Below are 11,655 nucleotides of genomic sequence, written 5' to 3'. Positions count from 1 at the left end.
TAAATTAAAAATGTAAATTGGACTGTATTTTTTAACTAAGTTAGAGATTTGTCTATTTTCCATTTTTTGTTATGCATCATTTTTCTAATGAAGAGGGATTTTTTTTCATTCCTGTTGTAGCTGATAGGAATTCTTCCATGCTTCTCAAAGCTAATGTAATAAAACTACATAAAACGTTTAAGAAAAGCCCCATTAAAATATACAAAGCATACTAATTCATGAAGTCAAAGTCAAAGCAGAGTGGAAATACGAGCTTTAATAAAACTATGTCTGTTGTAAATAACTACTCAAGGACAGTCATTTTTTTGCAAATTGCATGGGATATAGCTTAGTCTACTAGAAGCAAAGAATCGCTCAGTGGGATAAATGCATCTTAGTCAAAAATAGATTAAAAGATGCAGCCGAGCCATCAATAAGGAGCAGATAGCGCAGTATTGTTTGCTGTTTGTTTTGAAGCGGTAATTGCGGATCCCAGGATTTCAATAAATCTGTGCACATCACGGAAAGAATTGTAGAGAGGAACCGGGGCAACGCGGAGCGCGTTTGGTTCTCGCATGTCACACTGCAAAACAGAAAGGGAGTGCTTCGTAAATTAAGGTCACTTCGCATTTATTTGTCAGACAGTTGTTTTATTTCTTTTTTAAGGCATGCCAACCTTGTCTTAAGTAGAACTACCCCAAGGAAGGAGGACTGACTAGACAGAGGCGGAAGAGCATTTGCGCGGCCATGGGTCATAACTCTGGGACCCCCAAGAAACTCTCTGGGAGCGTTAGCCAGGCTGTGCGATCCTGYCAGCTGTGCTGAATTTATGCCTCAGCCCCTAGAGCAACCTGTAGTTGGAGCCTCACAGACGACAAAAAAGCCACCACAAAATAGAAACACGCCAGTATGGTAAGTCTCTTGTACTCAAGGTACAAGTAACGTCACAGGACTTGCAGTCATTTTTTTTTCCACCTCTGCAAATTTACACATTTTGCTGAATATAATAATCTCTCAARCATGAAACATATTACTGTATCGCAAAGACAAGCCAACAGTACGAGGCCCTATGCCCTCTTAAAAGCAGCGGTTCCTGGAATTCCCTGGCAGCACCAAAACATAAGCATATTTAGCCTATAAGAGCTGCCCTTTGGGAACACAAGTCACCAGCAGAAATAAAACTCGTATATCATTTATATGGCATTACGCTATCAGCCTCACCTCCCAGCACTTCTAAATCACCAAATGTATAGCCTTAAATTTAGCTTTTATTCCTTCCGAGTAGCGCTCGCTGGTAGCCATGTCATTACATGTCATTATCTTCCAGTGGCCTCTTTTTCTGAGTGCTAAAACACATCTCTAAGGAAATGACAGCTTCTTAATTTCTCCACCTCGGCGCCTTGCGAAGAACAAGGTTTCGGCCATTTGCAGATCATGAAAGGGACGGATTCGGGTTCAGAGCTTCTTATTAGCGCAAGGCTGTGGGTATCCGAATTTTGGCATTTAGGGTGGCAAGTGCAGCCTCAGCTTGGCTCATTACTGACTGTTAGAGGGCAATTCTTGAAATGGCAAAAATTGCTGTCTATTCTCAAGTTGGGCAGGGGTGTCCTTGCAGTATGCCGACACCAGTCTCGACTCCAAGAAAATGCAATGGTTCCACGTAGGCTGAAATATATCTGTATGCTGAAAGAGATTTGCATGCACGTGGCAATTACTGAAATGACCTAAACATTTCTAGATCTGCAAAATGATCCGGTTCTAGGTTTGCACATGAAGAAATCACATTTCCATCATCTGAGTAAATCCTCTCTTTTATTATAAGTGAGAAGTTTATCTTCTGCAAGATTGCTCTGAAACCTGCTGAAGTTACTTGAAGTTTTTCTTGGCCTTATATGAGAATACAAGAATAAGATATAGAGGAATATAATATATTATATTATATATACAGGAAGAAAAACAAAATGATTACTTTGGTACAGGATAGCTTCTCAAAACAGTGCATAAGAAGGTGAAGTTTGATTTACTCACAGCTACTCCTCTCTTCTCCAGCTCTTTAAATACGGATTTGATCGGAAGGGAAAAAAATAGTGTGAGTTGACATCCTCTTTGCTCAATCTGAGGTGGGGTGATTATTTTAACAAAAGGCTTCTCTGGATTTGTTTTATCCTCACTGTAGTGATGTTTTATCAGGTATTCCAAGTAACCAGTAAGTAGAACGGATTTCCTTCTCAGTGCTTTCATTGTGGCTTGACCAAAAACCTATAATGATTTAAAATCGTTAGAATGATAATGCATTGCCACAAAACACAAAAAGAAGTCGAAGGCGGCTAAGGCCATTTCTGGCCTTTCTAATAATGTAAATCACTTTGGTAACATGGGCACCAAACCCTGTCGTTCTTACTTTGCTAGGTAGCAGATTTCTCCATATGCATTATGCTGCCCGATTTCGGTGATAATATCTGATACACATTATACATATACACAGCAGAACTGGGCTTTTGAGAACAGAGGATAATGTTATTACTTTGCATAATGAAAGACATCCCTGTCTACTGTCAAATAGTTTTACACACATCCATACCTGCATACATGAATTTGCACACAAAAGCGGTTTGCTAAGGGCGCACTCAGCAGCATATCCGAAGAGGATCCCCAAATTCTCTGCAGATGAAACTGTGCTGAGTAAAACTCAATCGCATACAAGTTTTTCCTGCCTCAAGTAACACAAGTCAAGGGTTAGGACTGAAACATCCTGACTGAAGCGCAAACTGTTGCCTTTAAAAACAGAAGAACTAAATTAACGTATTGACATTGCAGGTGTTGAGTTCTGTGCAGGCAGGGTTTCAGGCTCTCTGCTCATCCAAATAAAGGAAAAAATACTTGTTCAGGTTTGACTTAACAGCTCTTCTGCTCTTATACAGCTACAAAAAACTCGAAATACGATGCAACATGTAAAAGCAATCGCCTAGAAGCCCTGCTTTGCTGCATTAGCAAGAACAAAAAACATGGCAAAACAGCATGGGAACGAGGGGAAGGCCAGGCAGCGCCTGCTCCCCCCAACCGTGCTCAGGGAAGGGCTCAGCTACAGGAAACGGGGGAAAACGCCCCCCTGGGAACTATCAGCCCCTGCCTCACCCAAAGCCTCCGTTTTTTCTTCCCGTGTAATCAGCTGCAGGGGAAAACAACAAGATCTAGACAGCTAAGTACCCGGCCGTCCCTTCGCATCAGCGTCCRGCACAGAAACGTAACATAGCCGCGCATAGACGCTTCTGCCTCCACCGACGGCGGCTGCAAAACCAGGGGTCCTGTACACAAATCCACAACCCTCCTCCTCGGGAAATCACCGCTCCGCACCGCAGGAGAAACTTCGGAGCAACACTTCTAAGTTTACATAGATCAAGACCCGAAAAAGCCCATAAAGCAGTAACTGAGCAGTCCTACTTGATTTACGCCAAACCCTGGTTTCCAGCAGCATCTGGAAAGCGCTTTTTTGCAGACTCTCCCGCTTATCCCACGGTGCCATCGCCACCACAAAGGGTTGCACAAAACCCAAAGCCGCTGGATTCCTTTTCTGTGTTTCTGGGCAGCAAACTGGGGCTGCTCGCAGACGGGCGTCACGTTTCGAGCCGTCACCGCTGGTGCAGGTCACCGCGCGCCGAGAAGCGTTTCCTTGGGTGCAGGCAGGCATCGCGCACCCGCAATTATTCACCGCGCTGCGGGAGGCAAAGCGGAGCCCTGCCTCCTCCTGTGACGGGCTTTGCCGCGACACGAGGGCTGGCTCTGCTTCGGCTGCGTGCAAAGAGCTGTTTGCTCAGGCTTCGTGCAAGGAATATTTAGCCTCCGGGGTGAAATTTTAGAAAAAGTTTTTTTTTAAATGTGGTTTTAGAGCACTGCATCTTTTTTCCCCCCTATAAAAGGGAGCAGCTCCTGCCATAACAGTCCCTTTAAGCGCTATTGAGGAATAAAGCGCATTAACGCCCGCGGCTTTCACCGTTTCCACTGCAAATGTTGCCTCCTGCTTAATGGGTCCCGGCAATTTCACCAGCCGTCTCTTGCCAGACAAAAACTATCGTGTTTCCCACTGCATTCGAGCAATCGGCGCCGGGAAACCCTGGCAGCGGGGACGGCGCAGCCCCGCTGCTCACGGCTCGCGGCAGCAGGCGAAAGGACACCCGCCCGCACCGACYGCAGCACTGGCAGGCTGGGCCAGAGCACAGCAGCTTCCCCCTCGTCCCGAAGGTCGCGCACAGTTTAAAAACTGGATAAAAATAAAAATTGGATGTTTAAGGGCTGACGAAATGAACTGTCAGGCAGAACGGGCAGCACTGCGCTGCCCTTTGCAGCCCTTCAGCTCCGCGCATGAGCTGGAGAAAGCGTAATCCGCAATTTTCTGACTTTGTTTGCTTAAGATGCTGCATTTTTAGTAAATAAAAGTAGGAATGTGCAGTGCATAGAAATCGCCCTTTATTCCAGCATCAGCCTTACCATTACGCTATAGTTAACAAACTGCTATTAGAAATAAATCTGTCCCACTTACGCTGGTGGCAAAACCTTGGCAACCCGGGCTGACTTGCAAAGCCGGTTAGGAAAAACGATAATCTAGTGCTACAGAGAAATCCATGCAAAACCCCCCTTCCCATCCGCAAAGACCCGGCGCCCGGCGTTGCGGGGGCGAGCCGCCCGGATGGACGCGCAGCTCCCTGCGCTGGGACAGCCCTCCCCGCGCTAATAAATAAAACCAATAAAGCGGCGAGAAGAAAACCAGCCCGGAAYGACACCGCGCTCACGAATTCCCCCTTTTAGGGAGCGATCGCGGGCGGTTTCTGCCTGCTCTGTTTGTAATAAAAGCAGATACAACGGATGACGTGTTCCCAGAGCCGCTCGCTCAATTTAAGCTGCATGACATTGAGCAGCCTTTTTTTTGCCTTTTTTCCATAAAGGCAGCAATTAGGTTTTGTCCAGGGAAATATATGTTGAAGCAGCTCTGGACGCAGCCTCTCAGAGCTCCGCGAGTGCTTCCTAGGATCTTCTCCAGCCTCATCCTTCCCGTAACTACATCGAGGCAAGCTCTGAACATCTGTATAGAGAAAGCTGCCATTTGCACCCAAAAAGCCTGGAGAAACGTAGTTCTAGCGTTGGCGCCTGTCTAAAAGCTGGAGGAGCAAACCTCACCTGTACTGAATCCGACAAAGTCTGCAAGAACGGTCAAGAATGGGCATAATATAAAAGGGCTTTTTGTCTCAAGGTTTCTCTCTCCCCCCTCCCCTTCCTTTTTTTTTTTTTTTTTTAACCTTTTCTGGCATTTTTAAGGAAGACAGCAAAAAAACCCCACAACATTCTTTTAACACTGTTATCCTCTTATATTCAGGGTTAAAGTAAAGCAGTTACTTACCTCCAAACTAGCTTGCAGAGCACAGACCAGTAAAATTGGAGGATTCGATAACCGAAAGCCATTAATTCCTTYACTTAGTTGCAATTCTGGAAAAATGAGTAACAGATATTAATGTTTTTGAATTTTTACTCTTAATCTATTGGACCTTATCTTGAAGTCTACCCTCATGCAATAAAATATATCACTAACATGGCCTTTAGGAATCAGTCATTAAAAGGAAATAGTAATCTATTCACAGCTAATACTTTTAACTTCCAGAGAAGCCCAATTTTATCCAGCAGAAGATCTCATTAGCTGCTTCATGGGAACTAGAGAACTGCAATTAATTTGTTTAAATGGTGTGTGTTAAAACCACCTTTACACTTGAATCTCTTTTAACACTGGCATAAACCAGAGAAACTCCAAGTCAGCAGAGGCACAYTCATGTGAAGCCAGAGCGCACGATTAGGGAATCATGTTCCTTAACTTTATTAAACTGACGAGACACGTGGGAGACCGCATATGCGGATAAGCGTAGCTTCAGGCCACGTATAGAAGTTACATAGACTTTCGGCTGTGAAATCTCACAAAACCTCTTTAATAAAGGCATAAAGCCTCACTGTACGTTCTGTGTCGTTATTTATATTTTATGCCCCAGCACCTGAGCAGGAGGACGTTGCAAGGGAGAAGGTCTTCACGCACAGCAGCCCAGCTAATTTTATAATGATTATTGCCCAGCTTCTCCCTATCGACTCTCCATGGAAATGAATATAAAACAAGTTTCTTCTTCTAACAGTATTTCAAGGTAATTTGTGTCTCCTGCCGGCTTTTCATAATGCCACTGACTTACATTTGGTCAGAAGAAAAAGACTAGGTGGAGGCTATTAGAGATGCACTCTGCAGTCAAACCCAGAACTGCCTCCCTCCCCCCCCAAAAAAACAAAAATGCAAAGCTCCTTTCTCGTGATCCTTCAGAACAGTTTCTCTGCAGTGCTTTAAAACGGAGCTGCAGAAAAGTCTAGGTGGCAGATGTAGAAAGGAAACCTCATTTCACCACACTTTGGGGCAAGAAACTTTCAGCTTCTTTTGGAGCAGGTTTGGTTTTGTCTCATGCTCCATCCATTGCTAGTGCAGGGGATTTGGAGATACTGAAACATTCCTGATGTTTCATCACTTATGTCAGATTGCCTTACCTTTATTCATATCATTTCTCATTAATTCCCGTGGAACTAATCCTAAAGTAATATATTAGCCAACACGAATGATAGCAGACCCTCGCTCCTCAGCGTCTTACGAATTGAATTCACTGAGATGCTTTCAAACTTTCTTCCATAGTCTACATCTGCATTTTGAAGGGGTTTTGGTGTTTTTAAGCAAAATGTCTGGAAGCAGGTAACGAGATCAGTATGCCTAGAGATCAAATTTATTTCTATATTACTTTGACTCCATTGTGTTACATATTTGGGATGAGTTTAGTTTAATACCTTTGACACAGGTGAGAGGCAAAGTTCTCTCTTTTCTACTTAAACTACTGTAAAAGTGATGCTGGTTATATAAAAATGCATCATAGGAGGTAAAACTGAAAGTATAAAAATACATACTGTTTTCCATGAGGAATCTTGTTTTGAATTCATGACCCCACCAGCCAATTAGCCTAAAATTGGTCAAAAGAAAGTAAGTGAAAAACAACCTTGCTTTGATATGTTTTAACTTGCATTTAAGAGTTAAGAAAAATATAAATAAGATTTAGATACTGAGAACTATATACTTTTCTAATATAACAATGGCATATAAAGGCAATAAATTCTATAAATAGCTAGCATTAACAACTTAATTTTTACTGTTTTGAAATTTCTCTTTAACAACTCAGAATAAAATGTGTTACATTTTTCAATTGACTATTGATTTCTAACAATATCCATTTTGTCTGAATTCATTTTGCAAAATGAAAAATAGAACATAAATACTTCCAGTCTTTTGTTCCTAAGCATTAAATTCCACTCTCCTAAAGTTAGTTTGATGAATATTGAAAGCCAAAAGGTGTTATAAATGTCAAACTTAATTTCACAAAGCAAAGGAATTAGTGAAAACAGTAGATGGGCAACAGGGTCCTAGAACAAAGATTGTGCTGGCTTTGTCTTTTCCTTGCTGTGAGACAAGGACGTGAATTCTGGAGTAAATTGTTTTTCTCCTGAAACTGAGATTACTATTCAGAAAAGATCCTTCAAAATTAAATCCAAAACAATTTACTCCAAAGATCAGATTTTTCAGATCATCTCCAAGAAAAAAAAAAGTAAAGGTCTGTTACTTTGAAAATCATTTATCCAAGCATTTTAATTAAGATGACATTACATTATTACTGTTTCCAAACTTGAAGGGAAACCTTCTCAAGGACACTGCTATAAACAGGTTTCCAATCCATGCAGACACATGTTGGGAAATAGAGAAATAAGTTTCTGGTAATGGATGGGATGCTATTTGAATCCTTTATGGACTGAGATACCACAAAGTATTGCAGTGGCATTAACCCTTCTGGACAAGAGGTGGATGGGTCGGATCCCAGGAGCGGAGTCGGGGCTGGGGACTTTGCTCCCATCTCCCAAAGCAGCTGGATCGCACCCGGTGTCTGGGCGCCGCAAGATACAAAGAGTACCAGAGAGCAGCAGAAAGGAGAGAACCACAGCCTGCCTCCATTCCTTCCCTAAAAATGCCATTTTTTGCCCCATGTTTCAATCCTCACATTGTTATGACACATAGGAAAACATGGCCAAAGACTCCTTCCTGAGGTCTCTGGAGATGGAGGTATAAAGAGTGTTTCTTTCAAGGCTTTGCTCCTTTTTCTCTATGCCAGGTAGCAGAGGTGGTGGGGATAAAGCCTAGCAATGTTCAAAATTTGTAGTAGTAAAAAAAAAACAACCTAAGAGTAAAAGCTAAGAGTAAAAAAGAGGTAGATCAGCCTTCCTGAAGAGGAACAAAGAAAAAGAGAACAGCCTCTGTCTAAAGCAGGAACACTTCTCTGCACTACGCTTAGAGGAACTTAACTCTGTAGTATGAAGACCGCATTTGAGTTAAAGCCTTGTTATAGACTTATATAGTCTTATCGTGCATAGTGCAAAATAGAGTACTTGGTATTTCTGTACAACAACATAGGTTTTATGTTTACTTCTACGAAAAGCTCTGAGCTGCATCTAAACATGGTGCATACAGAAAAAGCACCGAGTTTTTTATTGCTGCATGATGTTTCTACTCTTCTAAGACCCATGAAAATCAATAGTGCAATACATATTCATTTCAAATGAGATATTACATTGCCAAAATGAATATTCCCCACATAAAATATACTACAGGTTCTGCACATGTGACTCCATTACAGATGCTTTGAATCATAAAAGATATTCCAGCTATTTAGTATTACTGTATAATACCTATAGAATATTTTGCCATAAACCCTGAATTACTGTATATTACTACAACATCCTACTGATGTCAATGGCACACAAATTCCATGAAGTCCAAAAGTTTTGCCCAGCAAAAACCCAGTGTGAAATGTAGCATGTGGACTAATATTCTGTAGTGAGGAGAAACAATAATATGTACTATTTGGACCATATCCTAAAGTCAACTCTGGTTGTGTCTCAAAAGCTCAAAACTTATTAACTCTGAAACTAGCTTAAAACCAGACCTCTGCTGCAGTGCCATGTTTGGAACTTGGGAACTGAAATTTCAGAACTTTTCCAAAATGACAGAATGAAGGGGTTTTTTTTAAAGACAGTTCTAGCTGTCTTGCCCTTTCCTACCATAACTTTGACAATTTGCTTTTTTTTTTTTTTTGGCTGTTCTAGAACTTCAGAAGTGTCACTACAGGATGTGCACTTTGATGGTTTAGGACCAGAGCTGCCTCATTGATCTAATGGTCCATATGGATGTCATATTATTAAACATTTAAGATGACAGGCTCCAAAGTGTTGAAATTAACAAAAATCTTTACAAATTAGCAATTTGCTGTTTACAATTTTCTGTGAAAAATTTGAAATGAGGGTTGCCACTGCTATGCCAAATTTCAGCCTGTTTTGATGGGAAATAGCTAAGGTGTTAAACCCTAAACATAAGGCTTTATAAATGCTTGCTAAAAATAATAGGCAATAAAACTGCACATTAAGATGCTGCAGTAAAATTTTGTATTAAAGAGTTGTTACTCTGCATGCAAAATGGGTATTTTGAAGTGCAGTTGCCATTTTGACTATTCTTGCTTCAAAAACAAAGGCACCAAGATCTAAATCGATTTTGAATTTCAAGCCATAATCTTTGCAAAATGCATAATATAGGAGAATCTGAACAGTCGTATTTGATGTTTTTGTATTTAAAAACACCTTAAGCTTGTATGTAACTGGACTCTAGAGTTAAAACTTTCTCATTGCAGATAAAGCCCAGTTCATGAATAACTTCTAAAATGGAAGGTGAGATATTCTCTTTCATCACTCAAATAAAACCCACATCCTCATGTTCTGATAGCAATGAGGACTTCCCAGAGAATTTTGTAACCTTCCAAAGTGTACACAGAATTAGTTTTTAAATGTGCAACATACAATTTAAAGCAAGCTATTACCTGCTTGATTTCATGACAAATAGGCATGAAAGCTTTTCAAATTCCTTAATTTATCCCCAAATTTTCACTTATTTTACAAATCAATAAGCAGAGATTTGCTGAGTCAGAAAATGCTTCCAGAAAGGAACACTGTCCTCTAATATAGTCCTCCTCCTTTTAAGCACATTTACACCAGGGAACAATTCCTTCAATAAGTGTTTTTATTTAGCTCATTTTCCCCCTTCATATCTGTATGCGTTAGTGTGAAGCACTGGTGGTTCATAACTTGAGCCATCTCATTTGCAGTTGCATTAATGATGCAAAAGCATGGGCTCTAATGATGATGATGTATGCACAGTGTAGGCAAAGAAGATCCAGTTAAATAACACAGGAAAAATACAAAAAAAACCCTTTGACCTTTGCTTCGAGTTACAATCACGCTACTCATTTATAATTTACAGCCTGAAGAACCTGGGTCTCATTTCCCTTCTTGGAAAGAAAGAAAGAAACTCTTGAGCAGTGATAGAGAAAACAGGGAAATATTATTAATGCAGCCTGATTTTTCCAATCCAGGGGAATTCATTCCAGGCATCTTGTCATTATATTGGGCGAGAATCATTTTCTGTCCACGAGAAAGCATGTCGGAAAGCTACAGCAGGAATGCAGTGTGAAGTGAGCAATAATTTATGTTAAAGTTGCCAGCCACACTGTGCGTGGAGCAGTGTGTCTCCCCTCAGCAATCAGGTCACAATTCTATCGAGAAATTTCCTATGTCTTTCTTAAATGATATCTGTATTAGGAGCGTATACCAGCAAACCACGCTACGTACATGAAACTACGGATTAAGCTAAATCATATACAGGCAGTTCTGAAGGGCAGTTTGCAAGAACTTCCACGTGTTGGCAAGGTTTTAATTGTGCATCCTACTATTTTAGCTATGAGTAAGAAGAGGGAACCGGTATTAGGGAAGTAGTAAGATACTTTTCCCTGCACCTGTCTTTAGAATGAAACTCACAGCTTTATGGCTGAGGAGTTTCAGACCCTTTCTCCCATAAAGAGACTTTCACAAGACAGTACCTAGCAATACTGGAAAACACAAAAGAAAGTTTATTCCAAGGAACTRGCATAGATATGCCATGTCTGCAAAGGCAACTTAACACAGAAAGAGAGAATGGAAGGGCTAATCATAATCATTAAGCTCAGTTTCCTGCAATCCCAGACATCCATGACATAAATGACTAGTTTAAAAGGGTCTATAATACATTGATTCCATATGTTTAGGGCTCACAATATCCTTAAGACCTATAAAAGACGACCAAGAGGCACACTACACTGTGATACAGGCAGAGGTTAACTGTGTCTCCAGTATCCCTCCATTAGCAGGGAACGTGTTAAACAAATAACCCACAAGGCCTTAACAATTAGGCTGCCAAAATAGAAGAAAAACCTGTCTGAGGTTAGGGACAAGTTGTATCTGACCTCAGTCATGGTGATTTGATCATGTTTAAGCATCATCCTGCTACCTAAGAGAACATGATGGTACCAGACCACTAATGCCAGATCCTGAGTCCAGGTTTGCCCAGCTTTCAATGCTTCAGAAGGCTTGGTTAAAAAAAGAGAAACCCCGAGAAACCAATGTTATAACCAACTCCCAAAATGCAAAAGTATTCCTTAATATGACTTACATCCATATATGAGTCTCTAACACACAAAAAAATTT

The 11,655-nt window shown here is 41.1% G+C and overlaps 1 protein-coding gene across 3 annotated transcripts in view; it reads right to left on the bottom strand.

The window, feature by feature from the left end:
* Positions 1-236: 236 nt before the first annotated feature.
* KYNU (kynureninase) overlaps positions 237-11,655 on the bottom strand; it is a 59,247-nt gene continuing 47,828 nt past the window's right edge. The window contains exons 11-15 of one of the 3 annotated variants that reach the window (XR_003257338.1): positions 6,952-7,004; positions 5,372-5,457; positions 2,008-2,238; positions 1,201-1,662; positions 479-562 (exon numbers count right to left, since the gene is read on the bottom strand). Coding sequence is in view for 2 of the 3 variants with exons in the window: in XM_026089086.1 (XP_025944871.1) it covers positions 410-562; positions 2,008-2,238; positions 5,372-5,457; positions 6,952-7,004 (523 nt within the window). In the remaining variant the exon portion in view is untranslated. The other 2 variants (XM_026089086.1, XM_026089087.1) reach the window with 2 other exon arrangements.

This window comes from Apteryx rowi, unplaced genomic scaffold, assembly GCF_003343035.1.
Source record: "Apteryx rowi isolate R43461 unplaced genomic scaffold, aptRow1 scaffold_8, whole genome shotgun sequence".
In the NCBI taxonomy this organism is placed as follows: domain Eukaryota; kingdom Metazoa; phylum Chordata; class Aves; order Apterygiformes; family Apterygidae; genus Apteryx; species Apteryx rowi.
This window is presented reverse-complemented; position numbering and strand designations above follow the sequence as displayed.